Source organism: Cyprinodon tularosa, unplaced genomic scaffold (genome assembly GCF_016077235.1).
Source record: "Cyprinodon tularosa strain WSP-4 unplaced genomic scaffold, ASM1607723v1 ctg575, whole genome shotgun sequence".
Lineage (NCBI taxonomy): Eukaryota > Metazoa > Chordata > Actinopteri > Cyprinodontiformes > Cyprinodontidae > Cyprinodon > Cyprinodon tularosa.
In genome coordinates, this window is record NW_024039313.1 from 235,702 (window position 1) to 255,938 (window position 20,237).

At 37.6% G+C, this 20,237-nt stretch overlaps 1 protein-coding gene across 1 annotated transcript in view; it reads right to left on the reverse strand.

The window, feature by feature from the left end:
* Positions 1-9,734: 9,734 nt before the first annotated feature.
* Positions 9,735-20,237, reverse strand: part of LOC119797214 (serine/threonine-protein kinase 4-like) — a 33,641-nt gene continuing 23,138 nt past the window's right edge. Inside the window, exon 11 of the mRNA XM_038306180.1 lies at positions 9,735-13,029. Within this exon, the coding sequence (XP_038162108.1) occupies positions 12,871-13,029 (159 nt within the window). The 3' untranslated portion in view covers positions 9,735-12,870. The remainder of the gene's footprint in view (positions 13,030-20,237) is intronic.

The following is a 20,237-nucleotide window of genomic DNA, read 5'->3' on the forward strand; positions in this document are numbered from 1 at the left end:
CAAAAAGTGAATGTAAATGAAAAAGCATGCTTCCCTGTAATGTTAACAAAATATACCGTAGTAGCTGAACATAACTTGTTTTAGCTGCTGTCTCCAATGTGTAGAATATGCTAACTGACACGTTGGCAAGAAGTGAGAGGAAATCCACCGGAGCCATCTTCTGCTCAGTGCATTTATTGTTTGAGTGAAAAAAAAGTCCATGCAGTCTTCTGCATATTTTATCTCATATCAACAAATTTCACCATGCTATTAGCATTCCTTCAAATCCAGTAAAACAGCAGCAACCTGTCACTCATATAAGGGTTCTGATCTATGCTGTTTCAAACACAGAGACTCCTAGCGGCCACAGCATGAAGCAAAGCTTTTTCATTGCTCATACATACCAAAGAAAAACATTGATAACACTTTTGAGAAAGAAGATAAAATTAATTATCACCATAATCATAGTTCTATTGGATCTAAGGCTAATGGTTACTAAATGTGTTCAGCTGAAGTGAACACAGGTCAGTCAGCCTCACCTGGGGAAAAAAAAATATTTAGAGGACATTTGAAATACAGAAGAAATCAGTAAGAAATTGCTTAGCGTAGCATGACGACAAAAATTCTCAGTAGAAAATGAAACATCAGTTTTTTGTTTAAAGCTGCAGTCTGTAACATTGAGAAGAGAGCAGACTTCGACTGAAAATTGAAGTCGAAGTCTGAAACTGAAGTGGCGTGAAACTGAAAAACAGGTTTCACGCCACTCCCCCACCCTCTCTGCTTCACTCATGCCCTACCTCCAAGCTCCACCCCTCTCACAGCATCTGCGCGGCTACCGCATGCGACCAGAAAAGGGGGGGTGGGGGGGGGGGGGATTCAGCGTGTGTGAGCTGTGATTGACACTCCATCAGACGCTCCTCTGGCTGTGATTGGTTGTTTTGACTCGTCCCGAAATATTCTTTCCAGATTGAAATACAGGCAGTAGGCGGGACCAATTGAAGCAGTTTTTTTCACAGGTTACATATCACATGTACTGCTGTCTGGGCATAGGGACAGTTTTAGCCAATATGACAAAAAAGTGATTTTTAAAAACTTACAGACTTCAGCTTTAACTGATAATTTCTTTGTTGTTGCAATTGCCTCCAGGTAACAATTCTTACACTTTATCAAAGTTATTTTCATCAAATGGTTCCACATTTGTAAGTAAAAGCACGTGGTTTGAGCAGCTGAGCACTAAAAATGTGCCACATCGTCTTTGCCTTTATTTGTTGTCACTTGATTTAAACGATTTAAGCTTAACAGAGAAAAAAAAAAGCAGCAATTTGATAATGGAAGTTTTCAACAGGCAGGGACCACAACATTGTGTGGGAGAGCCATACGCAACCACAAACGTTTGAACTGGTATTTGTCACAATACGGATAATAACGGATTGTGTTGGTCATTCTGGCATGAACAGCGGTACTAGATGGTATTAAATTCAGGACTGCAGACAGGACATTATATCCTCTATCGTGGTACTTCATGATAAACGTTTCTCAGTCTGGGGCAGGAGTTATCCTCTATCAATAAGCCTTATTTTCCTTTTAAAGATGAAGATGTTAGACAACTCATCATACAGCCTCCACCAAAAGGTGTTTGACACCAGCAGATATTTGGCATGTATTAGGCATGTATTTACTGACACTTCATGCATTTTCCTTATAACTGTGGCAACATTTAATAGGAAATAACAGTAAAACAGTCAAACATTGTCACTTTTTTAAGTGTGTCGAACAATTTTAAGAAAATGTTGACATTGTTTGTATTCTGTTTATTGACATGAAACACACACATGAATTTAACAACAGTGCAGCACAGCTTACAACTTGAAAAAAACAGTTAAAGACAAAGGATGACACAAAATAAACATTGAGAACATGATCTGCAATTACATTTGCATGGAAGAACATCTTTGTTTACATTATTGTCCTTTTTTCTGCAGTGTAGTATCTTTATTACTGTTTTGTGCATTCATTGCTAAACAGAGGTATGAGGATTTATTTTCTAATTCATGTAATTTTATTGAAGAGTTTGCAGCATGCTTTTTGTGAAACTACCTCTGAGATTAAACACAGCAGCTGTTTTTTCACTACAGCAGATTATCACTGTAAGAGAGCAGCTTTTTTTAGGGTATGAGGTCATGTAGTGGTGATGCTTTACTCCTCAATGTGCTCTCTCTTCCTTATGCCAAGCTTCCCTTTTAGCCTAACGTGGCAGCTGCTCATGGACAAGCCTGGGAGAAAGTTGTAGTCTTCATTTCAATAAAATTTTCATGATTGTTCTTCTTCTGTTGATTTATTTAACTTTGGCAGGTGAGGAGAATACAGCATCAGTGGGATTTTAGCTTGGTGAATCAATGGAGGCAGCAAAACGATAAGACTGTAACTCTCTCTCACTGTAAAACTTGGACCAAACTTATATCTGTTTAAAATACAGCCACGTCTTCTAGAGTGGATGCGTCCTTCCTCTCTCACTTATTATATATATTATTATATATTAATATTCTCCAGAATGTTTGCCTTTATTTGTTACAGTCATTCTTCTTTATTTTTATTTGGTCTTCTGCCGGTGTTAAAATGAGACGCGGAATGCAGTAAGAGTCCAGGAGTAATGAAACTCTGATGAAGTTTTAAGCATTGATGGTGGAGGAGGGGCTGGAGGTGGGTTAAAACAGGGTCATCTGAATGAAGTCACACAGAGTAACCACCGCCTGCGCAGTAGGTACCAAACAAGTTGCAGATCGGAGGTCCAAAATTATACCTCTGACATTAACTACCCAAAGTTAAAATCCATTATATTCTACACAATCATTTTTGTATAAGGCTTATCAAATTAAAATGTAATAATACATTAAAAAATGCATTTTTCTTATTTTCCTTTAAACACTTTGTGTGCAGTGGAGCGTAAAGTAATTAGATTTTTATCATTTTTCTAGATCATGCTCAGAAAAAAATAGAGTTATTTTATTTTTTAGGGAAAGAACAAATAAATAGTGTCACCCATAGGCAAAAGTTGCATCTTACACAGGGCTTCTACCTAAAGGCTAGCATACCAGGTTAGCCTTTCTGAACCAGAAAAAATAAATAGATTACAAAATATATAAACACAGATAAATAAGAAACACTATATACGTAAAACCATATAGTACACATTAGTTAAAAAAAAAAAAAAAACATCCTGACCTATGTTCCAGTTTCATAGTAAAAGGATTCTGGAAACTTGCTTTGCCTATTCAAAGAAAAATAGGTTTAATATCCATTGGGCAACGTCCCAAAGCCTAAAAGCATAAGAGGGAATGACCTTTTGGAGTTTAATCTTAAAAATCCAGGAAAGCATTGGAATGATACTGTGCTGCAGGTTATTATTGTCCAGGGGTCCTTTAACCCCTTTTAACTCACAAATTTCTCTCTACTAAATCCATTCTCAAAGACAAATGCATGTCTGAAAGACTGCAAGATGAAAGCTGGGTCAGCCTAAAAAGCAGCAATCAAATTATGGCCCCTATGTTTCTAAGGTTATGTTTCAGTTAATGGATGATTGAGCAGGACACAACTTTCAGCAGGTCTTTAACAGGAGAGAGAAGACTAAAAAGCAAGACTGTCTCCTGTGGTGAGCCGAGGCGAATGGTTCTGTTCGCTATGAAACAGTGAGGAGGAAGGGAGCCGTGTTCTAATCATATCGTTTGATGTGCTGATAAACTAACCGGATCTGATGTTAAGGTGTCAAAATGACATCAAACTAAACAGATTAAAGTCACTGACTACTGAATATTTTGATACTTTTGATACTTTAATTTAAAACCAGTTTAACCTAGACTTCTGTCTGTAGGTTCGATGATTGCAAATTTTCTTCTAGTCACAGAAAACCTCTTATCATTAAAGGGATTTGTTTATATATCTCTATTTGCTTGAAAACTAAAAAAATGAACTTAGTTTTCCTCAGTTCATGCTTTAAGGCAAGGACCTTTATCAGGTCGACAGCGTGTGGTTAGAAATCAGCAGACACCTATTCCACCTAAGAATAATAAAAAAGTTATCTGCCCCAAGGCATCAAGATGCAACAAATGTTTCTTCATCTATGATAAGACTCGAGAACAGTGCATTATTTAAAAGAAAAATGGTGTGAAACAATATGGAAAGCTTAGGGTTTCATTTGTTCAAAAAAATAGCTTAATTTTCTAACAGGAGTGCATCATTTTTTGTATCTCCTAAAAATTAAAGGGGCAGATCTTTGTTATTCCTCCTCAATTCCACGAAATTCGTAACTAACAACAAATTGAAACTAGTTATGTTTGCTTCTGTCTCCATGAACCCCAGTCGGCCTCGGCAGATGGCCGCTCACCCTGAGCCTGGTTCTGCTGGAGGTTTCTTCCTGTTAAAAGAGAGTTTTTCCTCTCTACCATCGCTGCATGCAAGCTTTTTGTGAGGGATTGCTCTCGAGTCAATGAGTCGATCTAATCAACTGGTTTTCCTCAGATAGAAAACTTTGAATCAATTTGACTGTATTATCTGGTTGAATTGTAAAAGGCCCTGAGATGACACGTGTTGTGAATTGGCGTTATATTAATAAACTGAATTGAAAAGTTATTGTACATTTATGTTTCCTTAGGAACATCAGGGATCCCCCATTTAATGAGTCATCAACATAATTGATTTTATCAGGAAAATATTATAAAAAAAAAAAAAAATTAAAACAGGTTTTTTAATCCAAAAATGTGACTCGGAACATTTAGAATAGGGCTCGGGATCCACTTTGCATTGTGGGACGTCGCGGTCATATTGACGGCTACGCAAACGTAAACATAGCTCTGATACAACGTTGTTGTTGAAAGAAGAGACGTAGAAGTAGAGAGAAAAAAGATGTTAAAATCCCGAAAAAGATCTGGAATTTACCAGGACACGTTAAATAGAGAAGCCACGGACCGGTATGTTGACAAAATCAGCATTATTAATAATTTGGATCCATATGAAGTTCCAAACAATGAGTGGAGCACCGATGAGTGAGCGCCTATACTTCAAAACAGTTCCGAAGCTACAAGTCCTTGGAGTCTCATGTGCAGTTCATGAATGGATGGGTTCAGGAGCTGCACATCATAAAGCCAGCAAACAGTGGGAACAGAGTAATCTGTACAAAGGTAAGCTGTGATCAGACGGGCTCTGGAATCTGCTAGTTTAGCAACTGCTAACCGCTAATGCTAACAACCACTCACGCATGTAATGTACTTTTAACTAGCTGCTATGTGTTTCAAAGGTGTAGTTAGTAACGTTAACTGCCAACCCTCCGGGTTTCTCACGTATTTGAGCCTTTTCCCGCTGCCGTTTTTATTATTTTCCCGTAAAAGATCCCAACTTTCAAGGAAAGAAACAAAGTAGGCAATAAAATAAAACCGTGCATCTTTAACTTACCAGAATGAAAATGCAGGGGACACACTCTCAATGACATTGGAATACTGTGGAAAGTTATGTTCGGTCGTCTTACAGCCGCGATCCAAGCTATTTATCTCTGACGCTTGGTCTCCATGGTTACGCCTCCAGGCAGGAAAGCGGTGGAAAGTTAACCCATTTTCTATGTTTTTCCCCTGGCGATCATGTGTTGCGCTGTTACAGCCCACAATACAGCAACGGTTCACCATGGTTGAAATCAAGTTAAGGTGAAATTAATCAGGCTGAGAAGGAGTACAGTATGCGGTAGTCATAGGCAGTAGTCTGAGCCACGGTAAAAGAGGCCGTCAATATGACCAAGCCCTATTATGAAAAGTGGCAAGGTACGCAGCAAGGATGGATAAGCAACACATTAAACCTCGAGGCGGATGGGCTACAGCAGCAGAGGGCCACACAAAGGGAATCCCTGCAGGTAAATGACTGCTGCTACAATTACTGACAACACAGAAAGTTAAGAATCAATCCACTACTTGGTTAATCATTTATTTCAATCATGATGAATTTGTAGTACATTCTGTTTCAATATTCCTTATTTACTTTTTTATGTTTTATTTTAATATAGTGATAAAAAAAATGAAGTGGCACTTTTTAAACTGGGAGTGTATAACTGTCAAAAGTGTCAAGTTTAATTTGAGCATTTTTGTTTATATCAATAAAGTACAAAACAGGAAATTTTACCACTATTAAGGTTCTAAATTTGAAAACTGAACCAAAATTGTAATCTGATTGCATCTCTTTAAATATTTATCTCTCTGTTTTGTATTTTTTTAATCAGCTGATGTGGCGGTACTGGAAGCTAAATGCCCTTAGTGTTGAATGAAGACACTAATAGAAATATGACGCAGATGTTACATTAATCTTAATGAACAAATGTTCCCCAGTAAATGTCAGGACAACATTGCAAATTGCTCTTATAAACAAGACTTTCTCAGACACAAGTGTTTGTCCTCTGCAAGCACACACATTTATCTAATTAAGGTACCGAGAACCAGCGGGCCTGTAGACCGCAAAGGAGAGTGAGATTATATTTGTTGTCAGCTGATTAAATATTCATTTCAGCTATTTTGGCAGATGTAACTCTCACCATAGTGAAGGATAACGAAAACGGGACATCGAAGTGCCTCAAAGGTTTTGTTGATGGGACAAGAAAAGGCTTTTAGAAAATCAAGGGGATATTGAGCTCAGTCGCTCTGTCTGCTGTTCAAAGTGGAGCTAAAGTGAGGGCAGAGAACTAAAATCTTCATATATGCAAAGACATAAATATGCTTCCAGTTGTTATTCTATAGTGGATTCATGAGTTTCCATCTTCAGTCCTTTAGAGATTAAAATGCCTCTCCAGTACATCATGAACCTCTGCAAATGCATGGTAACAAGTTTCTTTTATTGAATTTAGTTGAAATATCTGAAACATTAAGGACACAAAAAAAGTCTTCAATCCACTGCCCTCTTCTATACAGAGATTAGAGGTTACTGGCACACTAACCTGCAGTTTTTAGATGTTTCTCTGCTTTAACATACCTGTTTGAGATGCCTGCAGTTTAGCAAAGTCTGGTAAACCCCCACCTATGGAAATGAGCTGTACTGAAGCTGGAAAACGTGCCGGAGCAGACATGGAAAACACTGCTCTACATCAACCTTTCCCTAGATGACGGAGATCCTCACTTTGTCTGTAATGGTGAGTCCAGGGACCCTACATGGGAAGCTAATTTTAGCTGCATGGTGCTGATGTATGGCATTCTAGTCATAATCCAGACTTTCTAACCTTGAAGGAATGTTGGAATTTGAACAGACTATTAAATGAGGATCTTTAGAGATCAGGATAGAGATCTGTTCGCCCTGTTACAGAGCAAAGTAATGTTTGTATTATGTCAAATTATGCTCCTATCAGCCTGTGTCTCCTAAATTATAACTGGTGATAAAGAACTAGATTATTTCATTTTTAATGGTTTAAAGATGCCAACAACAGCATGCGATAAAGAACATCCTCTCCACATCCTGACTGTTGCTACCAATAAAAAAGATAGCAATGGGCCACCCTGGCATAGTCAAAAATGCACATGGGAGAATCTTAGTACAAGGAATAGAGGCACAGCCTTTGGTTTGATCATTAAAACCAACAAAAAAAAAAACAAAACAAAAAACCCTGCATGCTTCTTAAAGGCTTCCATTGCACCAGTTACTCCTGCTGCAACCTCTGGCTCAGAGGACACATTTGTAAGCCTCTCCCAGAGCCATAAAACACATGTGGAATGGACAACCAACCTGCAATGATCCTCTCAGCAACCTTGAATTAGTTTTAGAAAGTAAATTAGTTCTTGGGTGGATCTTGCTCTCATCAACTGCAACCTGCGCTTCGTCATTATTTTAGTTCTTCAAACAGAAATACAAGAAACATAAACAAAGATATCCCATAATATATTTAAAGCTACAGTGTGTAATAATTACAGGGATATACAGTCAGAAATGTAATATATTATACATAACTATGTTATTTATCATCACCTATGAGCTCAGCCTCTTAACCTTAATATTTGCGTTGCCTTAGAATTCGTTATTTATAATTACATAGGAGCGGGTCTCGCAGCCATGGAGGCAGACATCTTTGCGCTACGGCAGCGCAGAGCCAACAAACTAGCGATTGCGAGATCACCCATTACGCTCGAAAGTAACTACGGCAAGTTGAGAGAGATGAACTGAGACGGTACTGAACACACAGACTAATGAAATACTATCTGTAAAATTATCTATGTAAACAAACCTCATCACTTGAGAAGGTAGGTGATGCAGACGTCGTGGAAGACATTTTGTCCCGTAACGCTTGCCGTACTGTTGGGGGGGAGAAGCGGTGGGGGGGAGATGTTCATGTTGCTGCGGTCTGCAGTCTGGACGTTAGATGTCGCTGAAAATTACACACTGTAGCTTTAATGTTATTGGGTTCCTTGACTTTCTCTGTCTTGTATTCTTTTCTCCTATTTTATTACCGCCTAAAAAAAACTGACCATTATGCATTATTTCAATTAACTCACATTCAAAATACTTACCGTATATTACCTCACTTTATTAGTCCCCCCCCCCCCCCAAAAAAAAATCATCTCAAAAATTAAACCCATGTTACTCACAGCAACCCAACACAACAAAAACAAAGCCCAAAACATTTAAATATGCATATATGGGAACGACATGGTAAATTCTGAGTGGCTCTCATGAGGCTTTACAAACCTGGCAATAAATGAATATATCTGATTGTGTGGATTACAGTTATTAACAAAATTAACTTTATTCCGTAAAAATTCAAAAAAATGCAAAAAATATCCACTGGACTTGGTTTTCAAGATTTGAAGACACAGACGCATGGCCCAACACAGAAGAGCGGCCACCTCTGGACAAGACTCCGCAGTACACCTACACCTTGTGGACAAAGGACATTCTTTTGAGGACCAGAATGTCCATATTCTAGATAAAGAAAATAGGTGGTTTGAGAGGGGCGTGAAGGAAGCCATCTATGTTAAGAGAGAAAAACCAACTTTAAACAGAGGTGGTGGACTGAGATTCCAGCTTCCAAAAACATACAATTCAATCATAGACATGATCCCTTCCAGATATCACCAAACCCCCCACCCCATCACAGAGGAACGAGGGACTTACCCGCTCCAGCCGGTGAACAATACCTCCTTAACGACCAACCCTTAACAATCATAGACAGGTTTCAGGTATTACAGGAGACAATCCCCCCCTTAATGACAATCCCCCCTTTAACGACCGACCCCTAGAATCATAGACAGTTTCAGATATTACAGGCTAACGATGGAACTAACGACCCATTCATCGGTTTCTATTGCATGTTTCCAAGCGATACAAGGCGTTGTCTATATAAGACTCAAACTCACTGCGGATCCAGACATTTGAATTGAGAAAGCTTCCTGGAGAGGTGGCGAAACGTCTTCAAATCTTGAAAACCAAGTCCAGTGGATATTTTTTGAATTTTTACGGAATGACTATGACCTGGATGACTGAGAACCTTCATCAGCAAAATTAACTTTAACGTTTGGAGAACATATGTCAACACATGTTAACCTGTTTCAAGAACAAACTGAGGATTGTAATGGTACCGCATATTTATAAACAATGGCTGTTTAAACCTGCTAGTTTTAACTATGACAACAAAGTGATAAAAAAAAAAAAAAAGACTTCATCCAAAGATATTTTGACCAATGATCTATTACAGATAATGTATAAATGTTCATAAGAGGCAAAGAAAGAGGCCAAACAGCGACTTTAGTTTATTCTCTTTATTAAAGAAGCAAACAAAAAAACACAAACCAAATACCACTGATCGCAACATATTCTTGACTTGTACTGCATGCTGTGTGTTAAGGCACATGCACCTTGGAGAGTGACGAGTAAACTCGCATGCAGACAAACAGTCTTGTACTTAGAACCCAAAAGGCAATGACTTCCAAAACACTTTGATGTATCCATGTTAAATCTGTCTTATAATAGATGCCAGGAGCACTGCTAAAATATAATGCTTTTAGAGGTCTATGTCTTAATAAATCGTACATCTATCCACAATTTAGTCTTTATTTCAATGATATTAAATAGGTATAAAGAAAATCTGAACAGTGGTAAGACTGGAGAAAGAAATTTTAGTAGGATTTACACTTTGTAAATTATATCGATTTCAATTTTAAACCTAAAGTATGTAAATAATTTAAATAACAGAAATCAAACTACCCATAATCAGCACTTAATAAAACACATTTTCCTTTTCCACACATTAAAGGTTTACCGTTACTGTAAACCTTTTAAAAACAATTAGAACAGTGGAGCAGCAGATTCTGGCTCAGGAAAATCTGATGACTTTGTTGTTTGCCGTTTTTAAAGTTTCAAACAATAAAACAAAGGAACATTAGCTTCTACGTATTTCACTTCAGCAACGTTAGCCTTGTGTCGGTTTTCTCCAGTGATTTAGACTTTTTTTTGTAAGCGTTTGAGCAGAACTCAACAGGTTTTTCATCTAATTCAGTAATACTAATGAGATTATTTTCAGGATTTGTCCTTTTTCCTGTACAGTCACAAAAAAATTGAATGATGATCAGAAAAAGGAAGCAGTGCATTCAGTGTAAAACCACAGGATGAAATAAGAATCCCTTTAGCTTGCAACACAAAAAAAATTGTCTTATTACAGAAAATGATGGCATCCAAAGAAGAAGCTCAGTTAATTACAGCATTCAGCTGAAGGGATTCCCTCATTTAACTAACAGCAAAGCTGAAATGCTAGCACTCACACAGCTGAATGCTTCTCATTCAGTCTGTGTGGAACGTCTCTAAACATCTACAGCAGGTTCTCATTGTCATTATTTACACCCCTGAGGAGTTTGATGACCTGAGAAGCTTGTTTTACTCACAGTAACTAAAGGCTTCCACCTTTCTGACCGTGTCAGCTCTAAACCTATGTAACAAAAATATACTCGTCCCTTATTTTATTTCTATTCACTTTCTTTGAGCTAGATGAAAAGTAGATATGTCTGAAATGCTGGAAAAGCTTAGGAATGTCACAAGTAAAGCTGAATTTTTTCTAGAAAGAGGCCTTTTGGAAGCTGTTAAAAGTAGAAAAAAAAACCTTATTTTAATTTGTTTGGTTAATTTGTCAATCTAATTACCGTTTCATGTGTAGTTGGAAATTACAATACATTAATGGACTGAATAAATGAAGCAAAAAAATATTAAGGACACTGGTGGTTAAAACAAGGCAAAAACATGATCAAAATACTCCCTCAAAACGGTTTGTATGCGAAACATAAAAATCACAAACTTTGAATTGTTCTCAAATATTACATCCACGCCTGAACCTTGAGGTAAGTACAGCCTAAACTCTTTATTTTTTCCAGGAGTCTTTAATGATGACCTAAAAGGAAATAAGCAACAAAAATGTCTCCACTCTGATTGAATCCCTTTAAATTATAAATGTGAGGCATAAAGCTGAGTTAATAATTTCTTACGCCTCAATCATAAATGTGAAGAAAGCTTGCAAGGCTCTAAAACAGGTTGTAGAAGATCAAAATTCAATTACAGAAAAATTATATATTAAATTATAATTTGGATTTGTTAAGTAATAATTGCTCATTTGCGTTAACTTTTAAAAATGCTCCATTTGTTTTGTTTTTTCAGCGTTCTAAACTTAATACTGTTCAAAATACTGATATAATTTTTAATGTAGTTTTGTGTTTTTGTGTTAACTTTAATGATCTTCTGATCTTTTTAGATTCAGAGAAGGAATGTCTACGAAAGGCAACAGTGGACAAACAAACAGCTCTGCCATAGTTGCACAGATATCCAGAACATCAACTTGACCAAAGTGCTATGAACCCCAGAGGGATGCAGACATTTAGCATGTGATAGAAAACGTGCAACCCCAATGATCAGGTTGCACATTAACCTAAAATTCTGCAGCTTGAAGTCTCAGATGGACCTGCACCAGCTGCTCTGGTGAAAAAAAGAAAGAAGGCAACATCATCATCACCAAACACAATACATATCTGTGAGAAAAAAACAGCAAAGAAGCCTGAAAATCCTACGGATTCCTTTATAATATTGTTGCCGCTATCTCTCTTAGGAAAAAGGAAATCAGCCTTTCCTGTTTAAGATAATTTAACATTTACATCCAGGGCTGAGAGTAAAATTACTAACGTACCGGTTTAAGGAAACTGAGGGAGAAAAATTCAAACACTTCACTGAGGAATAAAAGAGAAACCTTTAAACCTTCTTCTGGGCTCTGAATTTGTTACAGCAGTTTCTAAAGGCCTCAAGCTGGTTTAGATCCATATTAAACTTTGACATGTAAACTGATCAACCTGTGTCATAGGGAAGGCAGTCATGTGCTGGTCTTAACTCATTAAATCTCTGTGTTCTGCTTTTTGTGCTTCTTTTTCATTATTAAAGAGGAAAGTTATTTGATCTATTTCTTGTTTTTCCAGACAGGAGTAGAAACACTCACATGTAGCAGCAGCCATTTTCCAGCATAGAGGAAGCCCTCAATAAGAGCACCTGCTGACAAACCAAAAACTTAAAGGTTGTTGATGGTTTGAGCGCAGTCACGGTCCTTTCAAAAAAAAAAAAAAAAGCATGCAATGTTGAAGGCAGATGAAGAAACCTGCAAATCCAGTTCAGATAGAAAACTTTTTCTTTGCTCATTTCTGAATGAGCTCTTAAAGAAAGCAGATTCCCTCCAATCAAACCAGCATTCTGTAGAACAGGGAAGGTCTTTGACATCAAGGTGCGCCGTCCACGTTTAATTTCTTCCATGAGTTTCCAGATGTCACATCCAGCTACATTAAATCTTGTCCAGCAACCAGGATGAGACATTTGTTACAGACGCAGAGGAGGTGTAAAGACGTCTGCAGGGCCTTCTCAGAAGTTCTGCTGAAGTCGCTTTTTTGCTGCGATTGCATCTAGGATGGGCTGCCGCTTAGCCTGGTAACGCTGGCGGATCTCCTCTATCTCCTGCTCCATCTGAGGATCCAGGGAGGCGAGTTTCATCCGCAGCTCCTCCACCGACCATGTACTGACCTGCACAGAGAAAATAAAGTATGTCAACATTCATAAATTACTTTAATATCCTTACAGAGCAAATATCTAACCAGCAGTGTAAAACATGACAGACTTCTTCCCTGGAAGGAGACCAGAAATGCTGAGGAGCTGTTACACAAACCTTTTGTTTTCCTTTTACGAAAACTGATGTCACATTGGTTTTAATTAATATCCCAAATTAATGTTTCCATTTCATGCATTATTTTGAAGCAACTTCTCGCAGAGTGTTCTTTGAAAAATGTTTGGATTTCTCCAACTTTCCTAATGAGGTTAGCCTCTATAATGTGTTACTAATTGTGTGTCTGGATGGGATCTGTCTCACACAGCATAAACCACTCATCACTAGAATGACTTTAAAGGTCAGCCAAACTAATTGGGGTTTATTTTGTACTGAGCAGAGAATAATAAAACAGTTTGTGATTCAAAAGTTCACCTTAGATGGGACCCAGCATTATTTACAGAGGACCACCTGGTCTGAATTATGTCAAAGTTTTTTAAAAAATAATTTACAAAACATCGCCTGTATTTCAGGAATTAAAGTTTTTCTTGAACATATTTAAAAAATGACTGTCTTGACTGAACCAACTAAGATATATAGAGTAATAACTTGCACACCAAAAAACTGGGTGTGTTGCTCAGAGGTTAAGTGTATTGATATGTGTTCAGCGTCTCTTGCTTTGTTGTAGGTCTGTGATCGGGAACGGCGCCTGCTTTAGCTTTCCCCATGAGGTTTTCCCATCTTAGCTTTTACCAGCAGCACATCGCTCTCAAGCTATTTATTTCCTACAATCAATAGAGCTAAATTTAGACCGACGTCCTAGTCCACTACAGAGAGTCCCATAAAGATGAGAAGGAAAGTTCAGACACTAAACAACATTAAGGTTTGTGATTTCAATCTGCAGAAAATTTTGCAAGAGGGATCTAGTGGATCTCACCAACGCAACACTGCATTCACTTTAGCTAACATTGTTCAGTTCGTGAACCTGTCCCCTACAGAGTAATGCAGTTATTTTTCAACTTTATAATAATCAGGCTGCTTTTTTTTATTTTAAATTCATATTCGGTTCAGATGTGTTAAGTTCAAAATTAGACAAACCATGATAGTTTAACCTCATAGCTGGAGAGCTTTATGTAAAGCTACATAAAAGTGCTTTTAAAATGCAGCACAGAAACTAGGAGTCTGCACCATGTATTGTCAGTAAGACTTAAAAGACAAGGATTAAAACCTGTGAAATGTGAAGCTTTGTTTAACAAACAAAACTGATCATAAAAAATGTATAACTTAAAAGCAATGCTTATGTTAAGCAGAGGAACATGTTTCTAAAATGTATGCTGTTACTATAGAAGCATTCATGAATTATTCCTGCAGGCAGTTCCAACAGTTCTAACACTGGTTTAAATAGGACACATATTTCAAAAATACGATTACATGTTTATGCAACGAGAGGTCCACCGTGCTTTGCTTTATTAGAAATATAGAAACTAATGTGGAGTTTGAAGAGTATTCATATAGAAACTGGGAATTAGCCTTAGCTAAAAGGTTGCAGTGTGTGACATGATTCATGAAACATACTTGTCCCTATCAAACAAATAAAAAAAATAAAAATAAAGGTGGGAGTGGAATTAAGTCCTGATACCCTTTATTACAAATTACACTAAAAATAAGGGAGGTAAAAAAAAAACTAACAAAAGACAAGAAAACAACATATAATCAATTTAAAGGGAGAGTTCTTTAAATGTTTGTTCAAAAGAAAAAAAATCTTAATCTAAATTTTTTTTTTAAGTATTATCCTTTGATTCTCTCAGTATAATAGGGACTGGTGGCCTAGCGGTTAGAAGGGCTACAAGTTCCTTGGTTCAAATCCCGCAGACTGCCATTCAGAATCCCAAAGCAAGACCCCCAGCCCCCCCAGAATGCTCCCCCAAGGGTGCAAAGTGGCAGCCCACTGCTCTCTGTGGGGATGGGTTAAAAGCAGTCTAAATATTTCATTGGAGTCTACAAAGCTGCAGAGACAAATAAAGACGACTGCTATTAAAAACAAGTCCATTCTTCATCAGTCGTACTTAGAAAGGAAATTTGACTTGAAAGGACTGATAAAAAGAGCAGGAGAAGGGTAAAAGTTGAATAAAAATAGATGTAAAGAGGACTAACAGAATGAGAGACTGTTCTTCTACATCTGCCTCTGATGAAATATTTAGGTTAGAATGTTCAAACCCCATATTCTGTGCAGCATTGTCACATCGCTGAACCTGCTGAAGCAAAATCCGAGGCAGGACCCAGATAGAGTAAGACATTCATGTAAACTTAGAGGGCTAAACACCAAAGCTGCACATCTTCATATTACAATCCCAGGGTGATTAGTCAAATAACCAAAAACAAACACCCCTCCTACCTAGAAGCATCTAATTTTAGCTTTGGTCCGCATGTAAAATAAATGATGCACTTTTCTACTGGTGACACCTTTACAGAAAAACAGCTGCTTGCAACTACAAAAACAATAAGGATGAGAAATCTAAAATAAGACACGCCCAATGTAAAGCTGTCAAGCTGTTTTCAAAGTGTTACACGTCCCAAAAGAAATATGTTTTGCTTTATTTTTTAGTCTTGTGGAACAACAAGTACTATGTTAGCAAAGGATGCTTAATGTACAATAAAAAATGCTCATTGTCATCAATTTCACGCCCATGAGATTTGGATATGTAGACTAAAATAAATATGTTTCTTCAAGAGGAAATAAGCAGTAAAAAAATATATATCAGTCTTCAGAGGTCTGGTTTAAGAAATGAACAAATTTACCTCGTCGTTAAAATAAAATGCAAATATTCTCATCATGAAATGACGTGAAGAAAAAATACAAAAGCCTTAAAAATGCCTTTGAAACTCTAAACAATGTTTACATGCTACTGTGATATTGACTCACTTTGTAATCAAGAAGAATCGGTATTGTCTGGATTTTAAATTACTTTCTTAATTATCTAACCATGTTCTTATTCTTCAATCCTAGAGCAGAGAGCTGGAGTTAATCACCAATATCAGCAAACTAAAAAAAAACAAACTCTTTTAGTCTTACAATAGAGCACACAGGTCCTGGTCTATTCTTAGAAATTTAACAGTTAGATACTGGAAGAAAAAGGTGTCTTTGTGTCCCCTTTATTAGCTTTAAATCTCAGTGACTATATTCTTTCTTTTGTTTACTAAGAAATCTATCTAATCATTCTTTTATAAACTTTTATAAACCAAAAGTAAGAGTAAGAAAGAGCATTCAGTGATAATTTAAAGGTGAAACGGCAGCTTTGTGATCCAGTTAGAGAGACCGCCTTATATTTAAAAGGTCATGTATTTAATATTTAATTCCAGCAGCAGCTGTTTGCACTCAGTAAATGTCTATGAGCAAGACAAACATCATCTGCATTTTCACAGCAATGTAGGCTCTGTAGAGATATTCATAGCTCTGAAAAACATTGATACATAATATGAGAGGAAAGTTAGAAATAAAACAAACAAAACTGTATTCCTTTGAAGCAGTGTGTTAAAGAATAAAGTTAAAATGTGTATAAATCAGAGGAGCTAATTAATTCATTAGAATTTGACTAGGTTTTTACAAAGGGGTGAACACAGTAGTCCAAGTCTATGTTATAAACCTGTATATATCTAACAAAGAAGATAAATGAGTCACGCCAGCTTTACATTCTCATATATTCAAAGTTCTAATGCTTTTTCAACTACTAAAAGCTTATATGTGTTCTCTCTTTTTTAATAAGCCCACAGGTTCTTATAATTAACAGCCCTGAAAACTTTAAAGACAAAAGGATTTAAGCTTCAAGCCAAAAAATAAATAAATGACAGGATGGAATAATTTATTTAAGATTAAAATATTTCTCCATAAGAGGTCTGAGAAACTGCTGTTTACATGGCAGAAAATGTGTTTACAGTCTTAATCAGATTAACAGCAACATATTGCTTTCTGTAATTGGATCCAGTGAGAGAACATCAAATGCAGCTCTAGCTAACGAGTACTGAGGCAGATGTTCACAGCTTAAAGTCTTAGCTTATAACACAAACTAGGTGCTGAATGACAGACTGAAAAGATAAAAGTGACCTGCTGCACAGCTGGACGAACAAAAAACAGGATGTTGTAAAAAAAAAAAGGATTCTGTCCCTTTTTCTTCATTTAATAGAGTTTCCAATAATAAGATGTGTAGACTGAAGTATTGCTTTTTAATTCTCATTAATTTAAGTTAGCATAGTTTATGTATAGACTGCATGTAACAATACTACTGAAGATTCCCAGTCATCCAGGTCATAGTCATCCTATTAAAGTTAAACAAACATCTTCAAACTTTGAAAACAAAGTCCAGGGTTTTTCTTTTACTTTTTTTTCTTTTCTTTTTTTTTACATATAATTATTAGGGATGCACGATATAATCGGCCCCCTATCGGTATCGGCCTGTATCGGCCTTAAAACTGAATACCGGACATTGGCCACCCCACCGATATTTAATCCGATATTTGATCAGCTTCTGAGTTTCTAAAGTCTAAAAAAAAAATACTACCTGTACTACTACTTCTTCCTCAAAAACTTCTTTTTTACAGACTTAAAAACTTCTAAAGACAGGGGAAAAAATATTGATACATTAAAATATCCCAATATCTTCATATGCTGATATATTGCCATTTAAAAACACCATATCAATCTCTTTTACTAATGAAATATTGCTATATGTCATCATTATGCTACAAAATCCCCCGAAAGTTCACAAAATTTTGCCATATTTTTATATGTTGATATATTGACGCGGTATTGATCTATTTTACTAACAAAATCTCACAAGAATTTGCAAAATATCGCGAGATTTTGTAACAGAACGATGAAATTTCACGAGATTTTGAAAGTAAAATGAAGCTCTAGCAGAAGTTCAATTGAAGAAACTCTGGCTTACCTCCATTCAATCAAAAGCTGATCCGTCTCTGACGCGAGCCAATCAGCTTTGAACTACTCCACCACGAAGGCCAATCAGCATCCTGCTTTCACTTCATAAGCACCTTCAAATCCCTGTCTCAGCCCGCTATCCAGCAAACGCAATGTCAGATTTTATTCAGACGACAATTCACCCACCTCCATCCCCTCCTCCGCCATCGTAGCTGAGTCGTCTTCCATGACATGACTTCTACCCCAACCTCATCAGAGAGTATTAATTCCAGTCGTCACCATCCCTCGTCTCATTGCAATTGGTCCGGCAGAAGACCACCATGTTGAGCCCGGTTCTGCCAGAGGTTTCTTCCCAAAGGGGAGTTTTTCCTCTCCACTGTCGCTTCATGCTTGCTCATCATGGACAGTTCATGGTACCTGCATCACCAGCAAGACCTCTACATCCTGAGTGAAGCCCGGTGTCAGCTCCCGTAGTCTCTGTTCCCACAATACAGCTCAAGCAGATCACCTCGTTAACCAGCTCGAACTTAACCACCACCAGTTTCAGGCCGGGGGGAACATCCCTATTCTCATTCATCTACTTATGCATATTAAAGCATAATTCAGCATGAATGTTCCTGCCGAGGTCTGAGCGCCAAAGACTATACTTTCTTATCAATAAAATTCTTCTAATTATCTTTTCTCTCTGTGCGAGTTTTTCAGATTGAAATAGATCGATACCGCGTTTTTAAAAATCAATTTGATATCAGCATATGAAAATATATCTGAGTATATTATTTTTCAAAGTGTCAGAAATGGATAAAAAAAACTGCTATTTTCATTGACTACTTATTTTTGTCCAGCTTTAACATCGGTATCTATATCGGTTATCGGCTAGATGAGTTTCAAAATATCGGCATATCGGATATCGGTCAAAATCCCAATATCGTCCATCCCTAGTAATTATGTTACACTGACTGTTATACTCATTCTATTGACAATCTCCTGTCCAACAGTTTGCATTGCAGTTTATTTATCTGGAAACTCTCCTAACTGTGATTTCTTATCCTAGGATTAACTAGATTGAAACTATTTGAACTACATATTGGTCACCTGCCTCCCATGTCGACCTTTTAGTCAGTCACAGCAGCAATAGCAGCTGTGACGCATCACATTCTTTTTTTGTTTTACAAACAATGGAGTTAATGGATATATCAAACTCTTACCAAATCTGATCAGGAGGATCGAGCAAACAATTTATCATCCATTAAGGTAAAAAAATAAGTAAAATATTATAAAATCCTTTTAAAAGCTTTTTCCAAAAGCTAATAGAGGATATTCTAGCGTATATATATATACATATATATACATATATACACTATATTGCCAAAAGTATTTGCTCACCTGCCTTGACTCACATATGAGCTTAAGTGACATCCCGTTCCTAATCCATAGGGTTCAATATGACGTCGGTCCACCCTTTGCAGCTAGAACAGCTTCAACTCTTCTGGGAAGGCTGTCCACAAGGTTTAGGAGTGTGTTTATGGGAATTTTTGACCATTCTTCCAGAAGCGCATTTGTGAGGTCGCACACTGATGTTGGACGAGAAGGCCTGGCTCTCAGTCTCCGCTCTAATTCATCCCAAAGGTGTTCTATCGGGTTGAGGTCAGGACTCTGTGCAGGCCAGTCAAGTTCATCCACACCAGACTCTGTCATCCATGTCTTTATGGACCTTGCTTTGTGCACTGGTGCACAGTCATGTTGGAAGAGGAAGGGGCCAGCTCCAAACTGTTCCCACAAAGTTGGGAGCATGGAATTGTCCAAAATGTCTTGGTATGCTGAAGCATTCAGAGTTCCTTTCCTTGGAACTAAGGGGCCAAGCCCAGCTCCTGAAAAACAACCCCACACCATAATCCCCCCTTCACCAAACTTTACACTTGGCACAATGCAGTCAGACAAGTACCGTTCTCCTGGCAACCGCCAAACCCAGACCCGTCCATCAGATTGCCAGATGGAGAAGCGCGATTCGTCACTCCAGAGAACGCGTCTCCACTGCTCTAGAGTCCAGTGGCGGCGTGCTTTACACCACCGCATCCGACGCTTTGCATTGCACTTGGTGATGTATGGCTTGGATGCAGCTGCTCGACCATGGAAACCCATTCCATGAAGCTCTCTGCGCACTGTTCTTGAGCTAATCTGAAGGCCACATGAAGTTTGGAGGTCTGTAGTGATTGACTCTGCAGAAAGTTGGCGACCTCTTCGCACTATGCGCTTCAG